Source organism: Pocillopora damicornis, chromosome 11 (genome assembly GCF_964200805.1).
Source record: "Pocillopora damicornis chromosome 11, jaPocDami1.2, whole genome shotgun sequence".
Taxonomy (NCBI): domain Eukaryota; kingdom Metazoa; phylum Cnidaria; class Anthozoa; order Scleractinia; family Pocilloporidae; genus Pocillopora; species Pocillopora damicornis.
The window spans coordinates 18,968,288-18,986,088 of NC_142680.1; the positions used below are offsets into that span (position 1 = coordinate 18,968,288).

At 40.4% G+C, this 17,801-nt stretch overlaps 2 protein-coding genes and 2 pseudogenes across 4 annotated transcripts in view; 3 read left to right on the forward strand and 1 right to left on the reverse strand.

The window, feature by feature from the left end:
• The window catches only part of LOC149037981 (uncharacterized), a 95,768-nt pseudogene that overhangs the window by 21,265 nt on the left and 56,702 nt on the right, over positions 1 to 17,801 (forward strand). The window lies entirely within an intron of this gene.
• On the forward strand, positions 786 to 14,896 carry LOC149037982 (uncharacterized; annotated as a pseudogene). Its single transcript, XR_016181361.1, has 3 exons — positions 786 to 1,708; positions 2,229 to 4,793; positions 10,978 to 14,896. The product of XR_016181361.1 is annotated as an uncharacterized LOC149037982 (transcript).
• On the forward strand, positions 9,609 to 10,614 carry LOC149037983 (uncharacterized). The gene has a single exon (XM_089186702.1). The coding sequence runs from the start codon at positions 9,647 to 9,649 to the stop codon at positions 10,466 to 10,468; it is 822 nt and encodes a 273-aa protein (XP_089042828.1). The 5' UTR covers positions 9,609 to 9,646; the 3' UTR covers positions 10,469 to 10,614.
• Positions 14,869 to 17,746, reverse strand: LOC149037984 (RNA 3'-terminal phosphate cyclase-like protein). Its single transcript, XM_089188359.1, has 6 exons — positions 17,561 to 17,746; positions 17,350 to 17,421; positions 16,817 to 16,964; positions 16,325 to 16,481; positions 15,956 to 16,059; positions 14,869 to 15,150 (listed from the first exon to the last, which is right to left on the reverse strand). The coding sequence occupies exons 1-6, from the start codon at positions 17,685 to 17,687 to the stop codon at positions 14,991 to 14,993; spliced, it is 768 nt and encodes a 255-aa protein (XP_089044485.1). The 5' UTR covers positions 17,688 to 17,746; the 3' UTR covers positions 14,869 to 14,990.

The window sequence follows — 17,801 nt, forward strand, 5'->3', positions numbered from 1 at the left end:
TTTGCACAACACCCGATTTCTGATCACTGCTGTCAGTAACTAGATTTGGCGTTTGGTACTTGACGTTTGGCAGTCATCATCTAACGTACAGAGAATGAAAAAGTTTTAAGCCGCTTTTACGATAAATAAAAATGCAATCTTTTGTACCCTTCAATTTCCTGTTATCATCAAATGCGCAATAATTTGTTTCTTCATGCCTCTTGTTCATGCCACGCAAGTTCGTAATCCCGTTCATTAAGGATATATTGTAGAAAGTTACAACAGAAAATATTAAGTCTTTGGCGACTTGAAAGAGTTGTGAAATTTTTTAAGCATGTAACTCAAAATACCGTGAAAGTATCATATCAGACGTGAAATTAATTCAAAATGTTTGCTGCCAAATAAAATTCTGCGTATCAATAAAATGGAGTTGAGATTTACAAAAACAATGTTTTGACGCTATACCAAGCTTATTGCAGTCAAATTTGTGAAGGACTTTAAGTTCTAAGATGCTCATTTATCATATGGCGTCACAGTCTTATATTTTTCGGTTTCTGCATTTTAATGAGAGACAATATTTAAAACCTCGAGAGGAAAATATTTTGGTTTTAATTACAAAGTGCTAGGCTTTGCCTTCCAAAAGGAAAGCAGATTCAAAGCGTACATCTTTAATCTAATATATATAACGCAGAGATGAGTTTTTTACTTTGTCTCAAGTTAATTTAGTTGTGTAGCCACTTTCCGTATCCATGCCGTCATGTACAATTGATAGAGCCTGTTCGCATGTGCAATAAAGTATTTATTTAAACGAGAATAACATGACCAAAGAACTTTCTTCCTTTTCCTCTCACATACATCAACCAACATTTTTCCCAGGATTTTGGTCGAGGGTAGCTATCTCCAGAGCTCACGCCGAGTATGACTCTACAGCCTTTTACGGACGAGCAGCTGAATTATTTCAAGTTTGCCTCTATTGTACTAAATGAGTTCGCCATTGCTTTGCGTCAGACGTTCAAATCCATGTGGGACAATAGATTTGGACATCGTCCCGGATATCAACTGTGGGATAACTCCACGGTAGTAAGAAATTTGCTTCTCGCTGAAGAAGGTGGAAAAAGCAAAGTTCCTACACACATCTCCTATGAAGAATGGGATTGTACCGCTCTGTTCCAGGCCACCATCTATGCAAGGTCCTTTGCTACGCCAGATAGCAAAGGTCATTACAAGACACTTAGTGAAATGTACGTTAGGCACCATAAAGTACCTCCCGGAAACTTCCATCCATCTGTTGTGAGTCCAACTGGAAATACAGCCGAAACCTTCGCTCTTGCGATTGATCAGCTTCGACTTTTACGAAACTCCCTTTGTCACGCAGACAGGTCAGAGATTGACAAACCAACCTTTGACCAATACGTACAGCTTGCTAAAGAAGCATTCAAAGCTCTTGGAATCATAACAGATCCCATTGATGCCATCGGTGGACTGGCAGAGTCTGACTTTCCCATCAAAGAAGTTCGCAAATTGGAAGAAAGTCATAGACAGGAGACCAGATCATACATCGAGTGTCTCGAAGAACTAAAATCAGGTGTCGAGTGTCTCGAAGAAGTGAAATCAGGTGTCGACAAATTAATAGCACAGGGGAATGCGATAAAAGAAAAAGTTGATGACCTCGCTTTGTTGAAGGGAGAAATAGATGATTTGAAACTTAACATGGATGAAGATCAAACAGGTATAAACTGATTAAAAGCTTTACAGAATTTTTTGATTAACAACAATTTAAGATGCAATATGGCAGTCTTATAACCATTCGTTTGGCAGGGAGGAACTGAAATGAAATAGCAGCGTTTTTACTCTGTATTTTAGTGGTAATACTTAAACAGGGTTACTTCCAGGTTTCGCAAAAATGCTTTGTAAATTTCTTGAAAGTCCTCTCTTCTTCTCTAGGATGACATTATTCTATAATAAGAGTACCACCTTGAAAAATTTCCTATCTTTTATTTTAAAACAATTTGTTCAAGAAGTAAGCCGCAGCCACTATATTTACCGGCATCGTGACTCTTGTGGGATGTTGTTAAGATTACAACCTCACGGAAAGAGCAAGAACCTCATGATTAAAGCTGTGTCCCTAAAACATGATTTCCACATTTTTAATGGTACAGTAAAATGTACTATTTATTATCATTGTTATTTTTCTCTTCAAACTACCGACATGAGCTCTTTCATAATTGCATCAATTTGCTTCTTTTAAGATTCAAAGCCATTCCTACCACCATCAAATCTTCCTTCAAAGGTTCCACACTTCACTGGCCGTGAGAGAGAATGTGAAGACGTCAGCAGTCACTTAACTTCCAAAAGTTCCCGGATCGTGTCCATATGGGGCTCGCCTGGTTTTGGTAAGACTTCTGTGGCAATTGAAGTCGGACATCGACTTCAAACTGGTGGACTTCTCGTATACTTCTTCTCCATGAGAGGGCTTCTTTCAAAGGCCGATCTGACCACGCAGCTTCTGAGCTTCTTTAGAAGACACTCCACAAGAGATCACATTCCCCAGCAGATGTCCATAGAAGAAGAACTTTTTCTCTTTCTAAGACACATTTCAGGTGAATTTGTGATGATTCTTGACAATGCCGATGAATTACTCGAAAGTGGAGCACCGAATGTCAAGGAGGATTTCATCAACCTTCTGGAAGTCATTCTTAATCAATTCAAAAATTTAACATTTCTTCTTGCCACAAGGGAATCTCTTGAGTTTATGAATGTGCATTTTGAAGGCCATCAAGCATTAAGAATAGGGCCATTACACGAGTCCTTCTCTCAAACCTTAGTCGGCGGATTACTTCCTAAAGCGACCGCGTCTGACTGCTCGAAAATTGCGAAAATCTGCGGGTTCGTACCTTTGGCCATGAAACTGTTGTGTTCCTCCATTACTGAAGATAATGCTCAGCCGAGTCAATTTTTAGATAGCCTCAAGGAATCTCTAGAAAGTAACATTTTCGAGCTGTTGGACAATCCAGATTATCCAAGCTATCTGCGATTGAGGCTCCTATTTAAATCTTCTTATCAGAGACTCTCTTTATCCGAGAAAGAAGCGCTGGTATCACTTAGTGTTCTTTCTGGAGATTTTCACCACTTGGTCGCTGCAGCCGTCATGGGTGTAAAAACAACTCTGGAGGCCAAGAAAATCTTGCATAGGCTTCGGAGAAAATCTTTCCTCGACTCTAGCTCCAAACCTGAATCATTTTCGATGCATAAGTTGGTTCTGTCGTTTGCAAGAGAAAGAGGTCAAGATGAAATGAAAGAAACCATGCTGAACTCCAGAGCACGTTTGTCTGCATTTTACGTCTCTCTTTTCGAGAAGCTAAATCAACAGTTTTTGACAGGACAATCCATGCAAGCATTTATTGATTTCTATGAAGAGAAGCAGAATATTATTCAGAGTCTTATGGAGAGCTGTTCCGATCCTAAGACATGTGACGTTGCATTTGGTGTCCTAACAAAGGCAGAAATCTTTCTAGATTCCCTTTTCTGGTGTGAGGGAAAAGTTTTTAAAAAAATTTACGAGCACGCAGCTGAAGTAGCCCAGAGGTTTGGAAAGAGCGTGTTTTACAGTCAGTTACTTGTGTCCTTGGCATTCGGTGAAGTGACTTGGGGGATACATGGAAGATCGATGACGCTGCTCTCTAAAGCCGACAGCCTTTCTTTGTCGGTAGACGATAAAAGAAAACTCCTGTGTTATAGAGGCTTCTGTCAACTGGTTTCAGGAAAAATAGACGAAGGAGCTGAGAATTTACAAGAAGCTCTTTACCTGATGAGTGACAGCCCCGAACAGCGAATTCTCAGAGTGACTACATTGCAAATTCTTGTTACTTACTTTCTTTTCAAGGAAAAAAAAGCAACTTCACTAGAGCTTTACACCACAGCCTTACATGAATGCAGTGCATTAGGAGACACAAGTCTCCTTGTTATTCCTCCAGTGAATAACAAAGAATCGAGAATGATTGAGGCAGATATGTCGGAGACAGATGTTACAACCACTCAACCACTTAGATTACAAATGATATGCGTTGTTAGCACAGCAACAGAAATGTTCTCTGATTATGAAACAAAGCAAGCAATGAGCAAATCTGTGCTAAGGATGTCAAATCAATCAGAAAAATGGATCCTTCCACATTCCATTGGTTCATGGACCTTCCAGTGCAATGTCAATTCGACACTTTGCAGTGTGTTGAATAATCCCAAGGAAGCATCCGAGTTGTGCGACACATGGATCAATTATCATAAAATGACCTTAAAACAAAGTGGAAAAGTTGTCACAGGAGATGAAGCTAAACCCAACGAAGATCTTGATTTAAATTTGTATCAAGAAAGACTATTTAGAAACTATATGGAAAAAGGCCACGCAATTTATAAGATGCAAAACTATTGTGGAGCCATTCAGTCCTTTCAAAGTGCCCTTGAAATCGCTAGAGGACTATTCGGGGAAGAACGCCCAGACACCGCTGAGTGTTACTTTTATCTCGGACAAGCACAAGATGCCTCAGACGACATCTCGTCAGCACTTCAGTCCTTTCAGCGTGCTCTCGACATAAGAGTTAAACTCTTTGGAGAAAAACACCCAGACACAGCTCAGAGCTACTTTTCTCTTGGAAAAACCCAATATGCCTCAGGCGACCTCTCGTCCGCAGTTCATTCCTTTCAGTGTGCTCTTGAAATTAGGATTAAACTCTTCGGGGAAAAACACCCAAACACGACTGAGTGTTACTTTTTTCTCAAAGAAACACAACGTCTCGTCAGCAGTTCAGTTTCATCAACGTGTTTTGACTAAAGGGTTAAACTCTTCGGAAAAGAACACCCAGACACGGCTCAGGGCTAATATACTCTTGTGGTAACACACTTTTTCTAAGTTTCTTTAGAAACTTACTCCCTTTAATGATAAAAACCCAGCTGAAGGACTCCTTCCCTTTTAACCTATGTACGAGAGTAAACCCCGGTTCCTCAAGGAAGAAAAGTGACTTGGATTTCACAGTTTCTTTAGAAACTTACTCCCTTTAAAGCTAAAAACCCAGCTGAAGGACTCCTTCCCTTTTAAGCTATGTATGAGAGTAAACCTTGGTCCCTCTGGGTAGAAAAATGACTTGGATTTGCAAATAATTGAAAGATTTTGTGAAAACTTGAAGGAACCATTTAGTCCTGTTTTTTTTCTTTTTTAACTAAAATAAAAGGTTTTTAACTTCACCTCGATGTTTCTTTTCAGAAACTTCACTAAAAAACACTTCATGTCTTAATCTGAGTTAACTCGAGATAAAAATGTAATTTCTGACGTTTAAGTGACATGGGAACGAATCAGTTGAAGAGGTTCGCATGGCATCATAAAAGTTTCAGATTACTCATGCGTTTCGCGGGAAAATTAACTCATTCTAGGTCGGTCAGTCTTATGTTTGACCACTTTCTTTTCTGTATTTGTTGTAATTTTGGTATTCCAACTCTCTGTAAAATGTCATTACAATCATCGATTTTTCTTTGTGATTAGTTGTACAATTAGGTTAGTTTACCCTTTCCTCAGGATATTGTGCTGCTGCGTTAGATGAGGAATAGTTACGTTTCCACACATTTTTTGGCCACAGCTAAAGAGTGATTTTTTAGTGATTTTTTCGTACGTGGCACAGGTTATTTTTGTAGAACTCCTAGTTTCAGGGTGCACATGTTAAAACTGTGTCAGGATGCGTATACAAGAAGGCTGACTGGCTCATCCTAAATAAACTTTTCACATTGAATTTATCATGTGAGAGGTGTCAGAATGACAACTTTACATTAACTCTAGAATATGAAAAAATAGATAAGTCCCTACCTCTCAGATCCTCTCTCAACCCGTAAAAATTTTTCTCATTTAAAATTTTATAAAATGCACCTTAGGTTGAGGGCATAAAAGATGTGAGAATACTTTTTCTTTACAAGCTGCATCAACTGCGTGCAAACGAAGATTTCGACGAGGACTGACAAAGACGGTTTCTCGCCTGCGGTGTTCAGGTCAAGATTAGAACAAAGTACTCCTGTTACTGAATGATTAGTTAATTGCCTTCGTGTTTTGTTTTCTACGACGAAATCTTTGGTAATAATGGGTAGCTGTGTTCGTTTCTGTTTACATAACATGTCATATCTTATTTCTTTGGTTAATGCTCCAGAGTTTCGTTGCTGTAGAGTAATTTCCTTGGCAAACCAAAAGCTAACTTTTGACGAAATAATCAGCTGTATCACGAGCCACGATGATTTTTCGCCTAGAAGTGATCGGGCAGTTTCACTGCAAACTGCTCCTTTCCTCAGAGATTGTAAAGGCAGAGGCCGGCGTCGTCGAACCGGTCAAACGAAAAACGAGTGAGTTTAAAGTCATCCGATTCAAGTTAATCTCAAATAGGGATTTTAATAAAGAAAAAACTTCTTTAGTTTAAGTGCGGCATTGCCATGCGACCCATTTCGCACAACACTTGGATTCGCTACCATGCATCGAATTCAATAATATTTGCGTTTCTTTAATTATCTCGTTGCACTGCTGTTATCACAATGATATTGCTTCTGTTGCTACTTTTAGTTTCTTGAGGACAGGGGGGAATTGATGGCTTGTGGGATGGATTTTTGGAAACCTAAGTTAGGAGAATACACGGACAATTCGAGCTTGTGTTTATGCCAGTATCCGCCAGAGGTTCACGCCATAGGATATCGGTCAGCTCAGGAAACGGCTTGAACTTTATCACAAATGATACATTTCTATTGTTAAAATACGACATAAACTAAAATTGGTAGGATTTTCATACGATAAGAGAAAAAAGCGCAAATTTAGTCGTGTGGAAAGACAGAGAGAATGAGTACATCTCAAGCGCGTGAAATAAGGAGCTCACTATTCTTCGCTTGCGAAATGTCAGCCGAAAAGAATGTTGAACAATCGTGTACGGTGTGGATACAGGCTACTTAATCAGCATCCTCTTTAGCTGAATTCTTTGGTTATCTTCCCCTGATTTAACTCAGTAGTTATATATGTTCGTAACAGGCGTCTTCGAAGCCGGTACGGAGCATAAGGCCAACGACATTGAAGAGTAAAATCTCCTCGATGTCGACGATCGAGACACGTCCATTTTGGTCATATACCTACATCATTTGGAAATTAGGGTTTAAAAATACCTGATATATGTGTATTATTCTTGTAGCTATCATTTGGCGCTCCGGCCACGCATTACGTCCGTCCTTCTTTCCAGATTTTCCCTTTCTCCACCATAGCTGCCGACGTGTCTTCACATTTTTCTACGTCACAGCGATAACATAATCGTTTTTGGCCGCGCACTTCATGGAGACACTTTTTGATATATATTCCTTTTAGGTTAGAGAAACCAAAATGAGCAAATAAACGACAAATTATTCAAAGCCAAATTTTCTACAATTTTTTTGACACTTAATCGACGGCCATTTTGAAAACGTTCCGATCCAGGCTACGTGATGTGATACACCACACGTGTTTAAGGCAGTGAAAAGGGTAGCCAGAAAAACAGGCTTAATTTTGGCGAACGAGTGCTAAGTACTTTTCTGAACGAAAATGGCCGCCATCTTCGATTTTAATGGTAGCAGAAGGCTTGGGGAGAGAAAGAAATTTGTACTATGGGGGCGGTCGACGGTCAAAAATAAGAAGAAGAAGGGTAGGGGTGGAGGAGTGAAGATTCTCGCCCCGCCCCCGTCCCCTCCCCGCCCCCGTCCCCGTCCCCGCCCTCGCCCCCGTCCTCGCCCCCGCCCCCGCCCCCTACCCCACCCCCGCCCCCGCCCCCTACCCCGACTGTTTACTCTAACTCCAAATCAAACATAGCCAGTCGGATAAACGACCGCGAGCTTATAACGTTAGCTCCCACTCATAAGAAACCTACATGCAAAGGGTCATGCTAAGAACTGAAAGTAACAACTTCGCCCTCGCTGTTCAACCGCTACCGAGCGGAAAAAAAATGTATTTGTTCCATTTTGATACAAGCCACCATTTAGAGACTATGAAATACGAAGCGAGAAATAAAACACTTTCTTTAGAAAAGTTGAATTATCAAAACGCGACGGATCGCGCATCTGTATTCAGAGCCACGGGTAAATTACATGCCATACCAAACAGAGGTAAAAAATAGTTCTATATATTATTTTTTCCTCTTGACCATGATCGAGTCTGTTACTTATAGAAATATTTTTTAGTCCAAGCCGAAAAGTATTAAACTTAAGATTTTGTCCTGTGTATATCACTGTGACCTCAAGCCCATCGATTCTAGAATGAGCGTAACATAAGTGTCGTCACGTATTATGGGAGGTCTTGATCTGGTTTTCTGAACGAAACTCTTCTTCCACGTGCCGAAAATATGCAAGATTTTTACTTTCTGTATCTTTTTTAACGGAGACCAGTGAGCAGCACAAAGAAAGACTACTTGTTGTTGTAACTTTTTGTTTATTTTTTCCGACGCGTTTTGTCTGAGACTTCTTCAGGGATGATTACAACTAACATTGAACAGTATATGTAGCACATTCGTGTCCGTAAGTATGACTTCCAGCGGGAGTGAATAATAACAGAAACATGTTGTAAACCGACGTAACAAGAGATGTCTTGTTATGACTGCTACACTTAAGCATTGTTTCTCATTTGCGACCGGAAAATATGATGAAATAAATCTTGTCTGCAATGTTACTCGTTTCAAAAATGTACCACTGTCAGCTGAGTGAACAGTAAATTACTCACACTCATTTATCGTACACAAAACAAGCCGACAGCCTGAGAGAGGAAGCCATGAAAGCACATGTCATGAGACAACCTAGCACCCACAGTATTAAACGCAATATCTTGGTTAAGAAAACGAACCGAGTAAGTGACCCAATCGTGTGACGGAAATAACAAGCTCGTAATAAGGTAAGATTGAGGAAAGGAGTGGTTATTTCTGTTAAGACTAAGTCAGGGAATTTGAAGAGCAGGCGTGTTTGTGAGTGGTTCATTCTTTTTTTTTTTTTTTGGTTTTTTTTTTTGGCATCTTTCAAGCAAGCAGAAGTAAGCGTTAGGTGAGCGCTATGGATGAAAAAGAAGTTATTCCTGCTCTATCGCGTGTTTTGAAGAGCATTGTTTAGGGGGGCCATGTTTATTTCAAAAAGGAAATTGAGCAATGCTGAGTGTATTGACCAGATTAAAGGGGAATTTCCCCTTCTAAGGCGCGTTTGACCTGTAAACATCACGCCACATTTCTCGAGAACAATGAATTCTTCATTGCTTAGGCATTTAGCATAGTAAGGGTCAGTTTAGAATTTCTGTGTGGTATGAATAGCTAGTCATAACACAGCCACATCCATTGGCATCCGAACAGAAAGCAGATTCAAAGCGTAAATCTTTATTCTAATTAGAGATGAGTTTTCACCTTTTCTCAAGTCAATTTAGCTGTGTAGCCACTTTCCGTATCCATGCCGTTATGCGCAATTGATAGAGCCAGTGCGCATGTGCGATTAAGTATTTATTAAAACGAGAATAGCATGACGAAAGAATATTTTACCTTTTCCTCTCACATATATCAATCGCTGTTTAATTGCACTTAATATGTATCATTGCTTGAACAAATTGAATCTTTCTCAGGATTTAGGTCGAGGATAGCTGTCTCCAGTGCTAACGCCGAGAATGGCTTTACAGCCTTTTACAAACGAGCAGCTGAATTACTTCAAATTTGCCTCAGTTGTAGTTAATGAGTTCGCCAGTGCTTTGCGTCAGACGTTCAAATCCATGTGGGACAATAGATTTGGACATCGTCCCGGATATCAACTGTGGGATAACTCCACGGTAATAAAAAATTTGTTTCTCGCTGAAGAAGGTGGAAAAAGCAAAGTTCCTACACACATCTCCTATGAAGAATGGGATTGTACCGCTCTGTTCCAGGCCACCATCTATGCAAGGTCCTTCCCTACGCCAGATAGCAAAGGTCATTACAAGACACTCAGTGAAATGTACGTAAGGCACCATAAAGTACCTCCCGGAAACTTCCATCCATCTGTTGTGAGTCCAAGTGGAAATACCGCCGAAACCTTCGCTCTTGCGATTGATCAGCTTCGACTTTTACGAAACTCCCTTTGTCACGCAGACAGGTCAGAGATTAATAAACCAACCTTTGACCAATACGCGAAGCTTGCTAAAGAAGTATTCAAAGCTCTTGGAATCATAACAGATCCCATTGATGCCATCAATGGACTGACAGAGTCTGACTTTCCCACCAAAGAACTTCGCAAATTGGAAGAAAGTCTTAGACAGGAGACCAGATCATACATCGAGTGTCTCGAAGAACTAAGATCAGGTGTCGAGTGTCTCGAAGAAGTGAAATCAGGTGCCGACAAATTAATAGCACAGGGGAATGCGATAAAAGAAAAAGTTGATGACCTCGCTTTGTTGAAGGGAGAAATAGATGATTTGAAACTAAACATGGATGAAGATCAAACAGGTATAAACTGATTAAAAGCTTTACAGAATTTTTTGATTAACAACAATTTAAGATGCAATATGGCAGTCTTATAACCATTAGTTTGGCAGGGAGGAACTGAAAAGAAATAGCAGCGTTTCTGCTCTTTACTCTAGTAATAATAGTTCAACGGGGTACCTTCCAGTTTTAGCAAAAGTGCTTCGTACATGTCTTGAAAATCCTGTCTTCTTCCCTAAGATGAATTTATTCTATAATCAGAATACCACCTTAAACAATCTGTTATCTTTTATTTTAAAACAATTTGTTCAAGAAGTAAGCCGCACCCACTATATTTACCGGCATCGTGACTCTTGTGGGATGTTGTTAAGATTACAACCTCACGGAAAGAGCAGGAAGCTCATGATTAAAGCTGTGTCCCTAAAACATGATTTCCACATTTTTAATGGTACAGTAAAATGTACTATTTATTATCATTGTTATTTTTCTCTTCAAACTATCGACATGAGCTCTTTCATGATTGTATCAATTTGCTTCTTTTAAGATTCAAAGCCATTCCTTCCACCATCAAATCTTCCTTCAAAGGTTCCACACTTCACTGGCCGTCAGAAAGAATCTGAAGACATCAGCAGTCACTTAACTTCTAAACGTTCCCGGATCGTGTCGGTATGGGGCTCGCCTGGTTTTGGTAAGACTTCTGTGGCAACTGAAGTCGGACATCGACTTCAAACTGGTGGACTTCTCGTATACTTCTTCTCCATGAGAGGGCTTCTTTCAAAGGCCGATCTGACCACGCAGCTTCTGAGCTTCTTTAGAAGACACTCCACAAGAGATCAAATTCCTCAGCAGATGTCCATAGAAGAAGAACTTTTTCTCTTTCTAAGAGACATTTCAGGTGAATTTGTGATGATTCTTGACAATGCCGATGAATTACTCGAAAGTGGAGCACCGAATGTGAAGGAGGATTTCATAAACCTTCTGGAAGTCATTCTTAGTCAATTCAAGAATTTAACATTTCTTCTTACCACAAGGGAATCTCTTGAGTTTATGAATGTGCATTTTGAAGGCCATCAAGCAGTAAGAATAGGGCCATTACACGAGTCCTTCTCTCAAACCTTAGTCGGCGGATTACTTCCTAAAGCGACCGCGTCTGACTGCTCGAAAATTGCGAAAATTTGCGGGTTCGTACCTTTGGCCATGAAACTGTTTTGTTCTTCCATTACTGAAGATAATGCTCAGCCAAGTCAATTTTTAGATACCTTCAAGGAATCAATAGAAAGTAGCCTTTTCGAGCTATTGGACAATCCAGATTATCCAAGCTATCTGCGATTAAAGTTCCTATTTGAATCCTCTTTTCAGAGACTCTCTTTATCTGAAAAAGAAGCACTGGTATCACTTAGTGTTCTTTCTGGAGATTTTAACCACTCAGTTGCTACAGCTGTCATGGGTGTAAAAACAACTCTGGAGGCCAAGAAAGTCTTGCATAGGCTTCGGAGAAAATCTTTCCTCGACTCTAGCTCCAAACCTGAGTCATTTTCGATGCATAAGTTGATTCTGTCGTTTGCAAGAGGAAGAGGTCAAGATGAAATGAAAGAAACCATGCTGAACTCCAAAGCACGTTTGTCTGCATTTTACGTCTCTCTTTTCGACAAGCTAAATAAACAGTTTTTGACAGGACAATCCATGCAAGCATTTATTGATTTCTATGAAGAGAAGCAGAATATTATTCAGAGTCTTATGGAGAGCTGCTCCGATCCCAAGACATGTGACGTTTCATTTGGTGTCCTCACAAAGGCGGAAATCTTTCTAGATTCCCTTTTCTGGTGCGAGGGAAAAATTATCGACAAAATTTATGATCACGCAACTGAAAAAGCTCAGGCGTTTGGAAAGAGCGTGTTCTACAGTCAGTTACTGTTGTCCTTGGCATTCACCGAAGTGACTTGGGGGATACATGGAAGATCGATGACACTACTCTCTAAAGCCGAGGTCTTTTCTTTGTCGGTAGATGATAAAAGAAAACTCCTTTGTTATAAAGGCATCTGTCAACTGGTCTCAGGGAAAATAGATGACGGAGCTGAGAACTTACAAAAAGCTCTTTGCTTGGTGAGTGATAGCCCCGAACAACGAATTCTCAGAGTAATTGCACTGCAAATTCTTGTTACTTACTTTCTTTTCAAGAAAAAGAAAGCAACTTCTCTGGAGCTTTACACCACAGCCTTACATGAATGCAGAGCATTAGGAGACACATGTCTCCTTGTTATTCCTCCAGTGAATAACAAAGAATTGAGAATGATCGAGGCAGATATGCCAAAGGCAGATGTTACAACCACACAACCACTTAGATTAGAAATGATATGCGTTGTTAGCAAAGCGACGGAAATGTCCTCTGATTATGAAACAAAGCAAGCAATAAGCAAATCTGTTCTAAGGATGTCAAATGAAATAGATAAACAGATCCTCCCACATTCCATTGGTTCATGGACCTTCCAGCGCAACGTCAATTCGACACTTAAAAATGTACTGAATAATCCTGAGGAAGCAACAAAGGTGTGTGACACATGGATAAATTATCATAAAATGACCTTAAAACAAAGTGGAAAAGTTAATGCAGGAGATAAAGCTAAACCCAACAAACATCTTGATTTAAATTGGCATCAAGAAAGACTACTAAGAAGCTATTTGGACCGTGGCTACGCTATTCATCAGATGCAAAACTATCCTGGTGCCATTCAGTCCTTTCAACTTGCCCTCGACATTGCAATAGGACTCTTCGGGGAAAAACACCTAGACACAGCTCAAAGTTACTTTTCTCTCGGAGAAACACAACATGCCTTAGGCGACTTCTCGTCAGCAGTTACGTCTTTTCAGTGTGCTCTCAAGATTAGAACTAAACTCTTCGGGAAAGAACATCCAGATACAGCTCAGAGTTACTTTTCTCTCGGAGTAACCCAACACGCCTCAGGCGACTTTTTGTCAGCACTTCAGTCCAAACAGTGTGCTCTTGCCATAAGAGTTAAACTCCCCGGGGAAGAACACCCAGACACAGCGAAGAGTTACTTGTCTCTCGGAAAAACCCAGCACGCCTCAGGCGACGTTTTGTCAGCCCTTCAGTCCAAACAGCGTGCTCTTGACATTAGAGTGAAACTGTTTGAAGAAGAACACCCAGAGGAAGCTAAGAGTTACTTTGACCTCGGAGTAGCACAACATGCCTCAGAAGACTTTTTGTCAGCACTTTAGTCCAAACAGCGTGCTCTTGACATAAGAGTGAAACTCTTTGGGGAAGAACACTCAGACACAGCTCAGAGTTACTTTTCTCTTGGAGTAACCCAACATGCCTTAGGCGACCTTTTGTCAGCACTTCAGTCCAAACAGCGTGCTCTTGACATAAGAGTTCAACTTTTTGGGGAGGAACACCCAGACACAGCTAAGAGTTACTTTGACCTCGGAGTAACACAACATGCCTCAGGCGACTTTTTGTCAGCACTTCAGTCCAAACAGCGAGCTCTTGACATAAGAGTTAGACTCTTTGGGGAAGAACACCCAGACACAGCTAAAAGTTACCTTGACCTCGGTGTAACCCAACATGCCTTAGACGACTTTTTGTCAGCACTAAAGTCCAATCAGCGTGCTCTTGACATAAGAGTTAAACTCTTTGGGGAAGAACATCCAGACTCAGCTAAGAGTTACTTTTCTCACGGAGTAACCCAACATGCCTTAGGCGACTTTTTGGCAGCACTTCAGTCCAAGCAGTGTGCTCTTGACATAAGAGTTAAACTTTTCGGGGAAGAACACCCAGACACAGCTGAGAGTTACTTTGACCTCGGTGTTACCCAACATGGCTTAGGCCACTTTTTGTCAGCACTTCAGTCCAAAGAGCGTGCTCTTGACATAAGAGTTAAACTCTTCGGGGAAGAACATCCAGATACAGCCGAGTATTACTTCTCTCTCGGAGTAACCCAGTTTACCTCAGGTGACGTTTTGTCAGCACTACAGTCTTTTCAGCGTGCCCTTGAAATCAGAATTAAACTCTTGGGGGAAGAAGAACCAAACAAAGCTTAGTGTTACTTTTCTCTCGGAGAAACACAACATGCTTTAAGCGACTTCTCGTCAGGAGTTCAGTCTTTTCAGCCTGCTCTTGAAATTAGAGCTAAACGATAGTTACTTTACTCTCGAAGTAACGCAACATGCCTCAGGCGACTTTTTGTCAGGACTTGAGTCCAAACAGCGTGCTCTTGACATTAGAGACTATTTGGTGAAAACATCCAGACACACCTCAGCGTTACGTTTATCTCGGAGAAACACAAATTGCCTTAGGCAATTCCTTGTCAGCACTTCAGTTCCATCAGCGCGCTCTTACAGTTTTTACAATTAAAATGAAAGATTTTTCACTTCATTTCAACGTTTCATTGCAGTAACTCGATTAAAAACATTTCATGTCTCAATATGAGTTTATTTGAGATGAAGAGAAGTTTACATTCACTCTATAATGAAAAAATAAATAAATTCCCGCAGAATCAAGGTCTCAACATCCCTGACTTCACTGCTTTTTGTTTTTGTTTACACCATAGTCTTGTTAATGTTCGTGTATCCAGCCCCTACACATGATAGCAAGATTTTACTCTCTCCTCCTGCTACACTGTTGTCGTTATCACTCTGTTGTGCTTGTATTTTGAACATCACTCCAAAAAATTCTTTTAGATGCCTTAAAAATTGAATGCTGTAAAAGAGTTGATGACAGTATTGAGAAAATTAAAAAAAATTACTGAGTAGAAGGAAAACAATAACATTTATAATGAACCTTCCACCACCAAGCCGTCTCTCCCCTCCCTCCCCACTTACTTTTCTCCATTTCTCCTTCCTTCCAACACTTTCCTTTCTTCCTGTCTATCTCACCTCTCTTTCATCTCCTTCTTATTCTTCATCATCTCCCTTTCTTCCCTCTCTTCCTATTATCCATTCGACCTTTCCTCTCTATCTGAGCTGCACTCGTCTTCATTTCCCATCATCCTCTACACCTCACCTCCCTGCCACCCTGTCCCTCTCCTTCTTCCTATCTCCCCTCTCTTCTTTATCTTTTCCTTCCTCATCATCTCCTCCTCTCCTTCTCTCTTTCCCTCTCCACCCCTCTGTCTCCCTCCATTTCCCCTCCCTCCCTCATTCCCTCCCTGTCCTCCTCTAAATTTTTCTCCCTCCTCCTGCCCCCCTGCTACCTCATTCCCCTCCACTGTGCCCTCCATATACCCCCTACAATGCTTCTATCCTCTCTCCATTCCCACTCCCTCCCCGTCTCCTCCTTTGTGTCCTCCATCATACTCCCTAACACTGCCTCTTCCCACTTTTCAATCTCTCTGTTTCTCCTCCTTCTCCCTTCTCTCCTTTTTGCAATTGAATGAGAGCCAGACTGATGCCAAGCAGTTAAAAAAATCTTTCCAAATAACACACAACAGATCATAACTCCAGCTAACACAAAATTGTGTGAATTTATTTACTCTTTTCACTTAGAGACATTATCAACTACTTACGTATATGGAGTCAGTGGACCAGTGAGAATTTTAGAAACATCCCTTTGTCCCAGAATCATGTAAAGGAGAACAACACTCTGATGGCGAGAGTCAACACAGCCTCCCTATCAAAGGAGAAAGATAAATAATAATGGTGAGTCTCATTTCAGAATATACAGCTATACTTTAATCATTGTTTTAAAAGCTAGTATGAGTGTAAGCCTGATCACCAGCTGCCAAGAGATATTAATGAAGTGCATTTTGATTGAGTGTTGTACATCCAAAACTGAAAGCAATCACAGTAGCCAACCAGAACAAAAGAACATATCATGAGCCAATGAAGGATCAAAGTATAAATAAAGAAACTGACTAAAGCAGGAAAAACCTTACCTTGTAAATTTCTTCAAGTAACATTTCAGCTGCCTGTTTGCCAAGATCCTCAGGGACAACTGGCTGACCCTCCCCTACTGGGGTAGATGATGTCTGAACACTTAGCATGGCACCAGTTGTTGATTCTGCAACTAATGAGATCCCAAACCCTGGAGACCTGGAGGAGGACATTTTTAATCATTATTATCATTAATCTGATGACTAATGGTGTACCATGCTTATGACAAAAGAAAACATTGCATCTCTGGTTTTAAGAGACTCTGAAAAGCTTGCTTATTGTAATATCACCAGCACAACAGAAGTGCACTGACTCAGTTGCATTAGCAAATCTGGGCGCGAGATCTAGCAAGCGTTATAACTTTGCCTCCTTGGACAAGACACCTTACTCTCACAGTTCCTCTCTCTGCTCAGGAGTATGAATGGGTACTGATAACTTCTTAAGTAAATCTAAAAAATGTCAAGGACAATTTACAAAGGACAGTCACCCCTTACAGGGGAGGGAGAGGAGTAGTAAAACTTCTCATAAATTTTGCCTCTGTGGATATTAAGAAATATGGTTTTCGTTTTCTCATGAGCACAGGACAAAGAAAAAATTCTGAGTTAACAGTTAACAGGCCAGGTTTATAAAACAGCATTGTACCTTTGGAAAAGGAAACAGAACAACCAAACATAAGAATAATATAACTTTAACAATGAGGTCTCATTAGGAAGAAGGGGGGGGGGGGGGTTCAGGTGTCCCCTGTAGTATTAGTGTTTGGCTTAAACATCCTGTATCCTGTTACTTCCTGTAGTTTCTATCCTAAAATTCAAGTTTACATCCCGGAATATAATTATATTTTAAATATCCCTTTAATGTTTTCCTTAAGTATCCCGTATCCCTATAATGTTTTATTCTGTATCCAGATAACCCCTAATAGGACCTCTATAATGGACATTACCTGGCCGGGCAGTGCTATCATTCATCATTCATTAAAAACTTATAAACAAATAACGAGAATTACCTGACAAATGATCTGAAGTCTTACCTGTTTCATTAATTTCTATTCGTGATCCGTTTGTTACCTTGTCCAGGAGCCGTATAAAACTTGCTTCAAAATCTTTAAAGGGTTACACAGACAGCAAAAATTCTCAAATTAGACAGCAAAACACGAAGCATATTTTATATAATTTTTCTATAGCTGAAGTTAGCAGCTGAAAAGGCTGTGATTTCTAAAATCAGTTCGATAATGGACGCACCTTTCAGCCCAGGATCGTCTTCAACAGCTCTTATGTTTTTTATTTTCACTGATTTACCGCTAAGCGTCGCCAAAACAAGTCTTTGTCGGAAAAAATTACAACCTTCGTATGTCAAATCAGCCGCCATGTTGAAAAACGCACGTGGGTGACCTTTCCACTCGTCATATATGACGTACTCTTACACTCTGGATTTTAAACGGTTGTGAAAGTCATATATTTGTCATATAGTCATATAATTTAT

Coding starts and splice junctions, on each gene's coding strand:
- LOC149037983 (XM_089186702.1), top strand. CDS start 9,647: ATGGCTTTACAGCCTTTTACAAACGAGCAGCTGAATTACTTCAAATTT.
- LOC149037984 (XM_089188359.1), bottom strand. CDS start 17,687: ATGGCGGCTGATTTGACATACGAAGGTTGTAATTTTTTCCGACAAAGA. Junction 17,422..17,560: donor AGACGATCCTGGGCTGAAAG/GTGCGTCCATTA, acceptor AACCCTTTAAAG/ATTTTGAAGCAAGTTTTATA. Junction 16,482..16,816: donor ACTACTCCTCTCCCTCCCCT/GTAAGGGGTGAC, acceptor GTCCTCCTCCAG/GTCTCCAGGGTTTGGGATCT.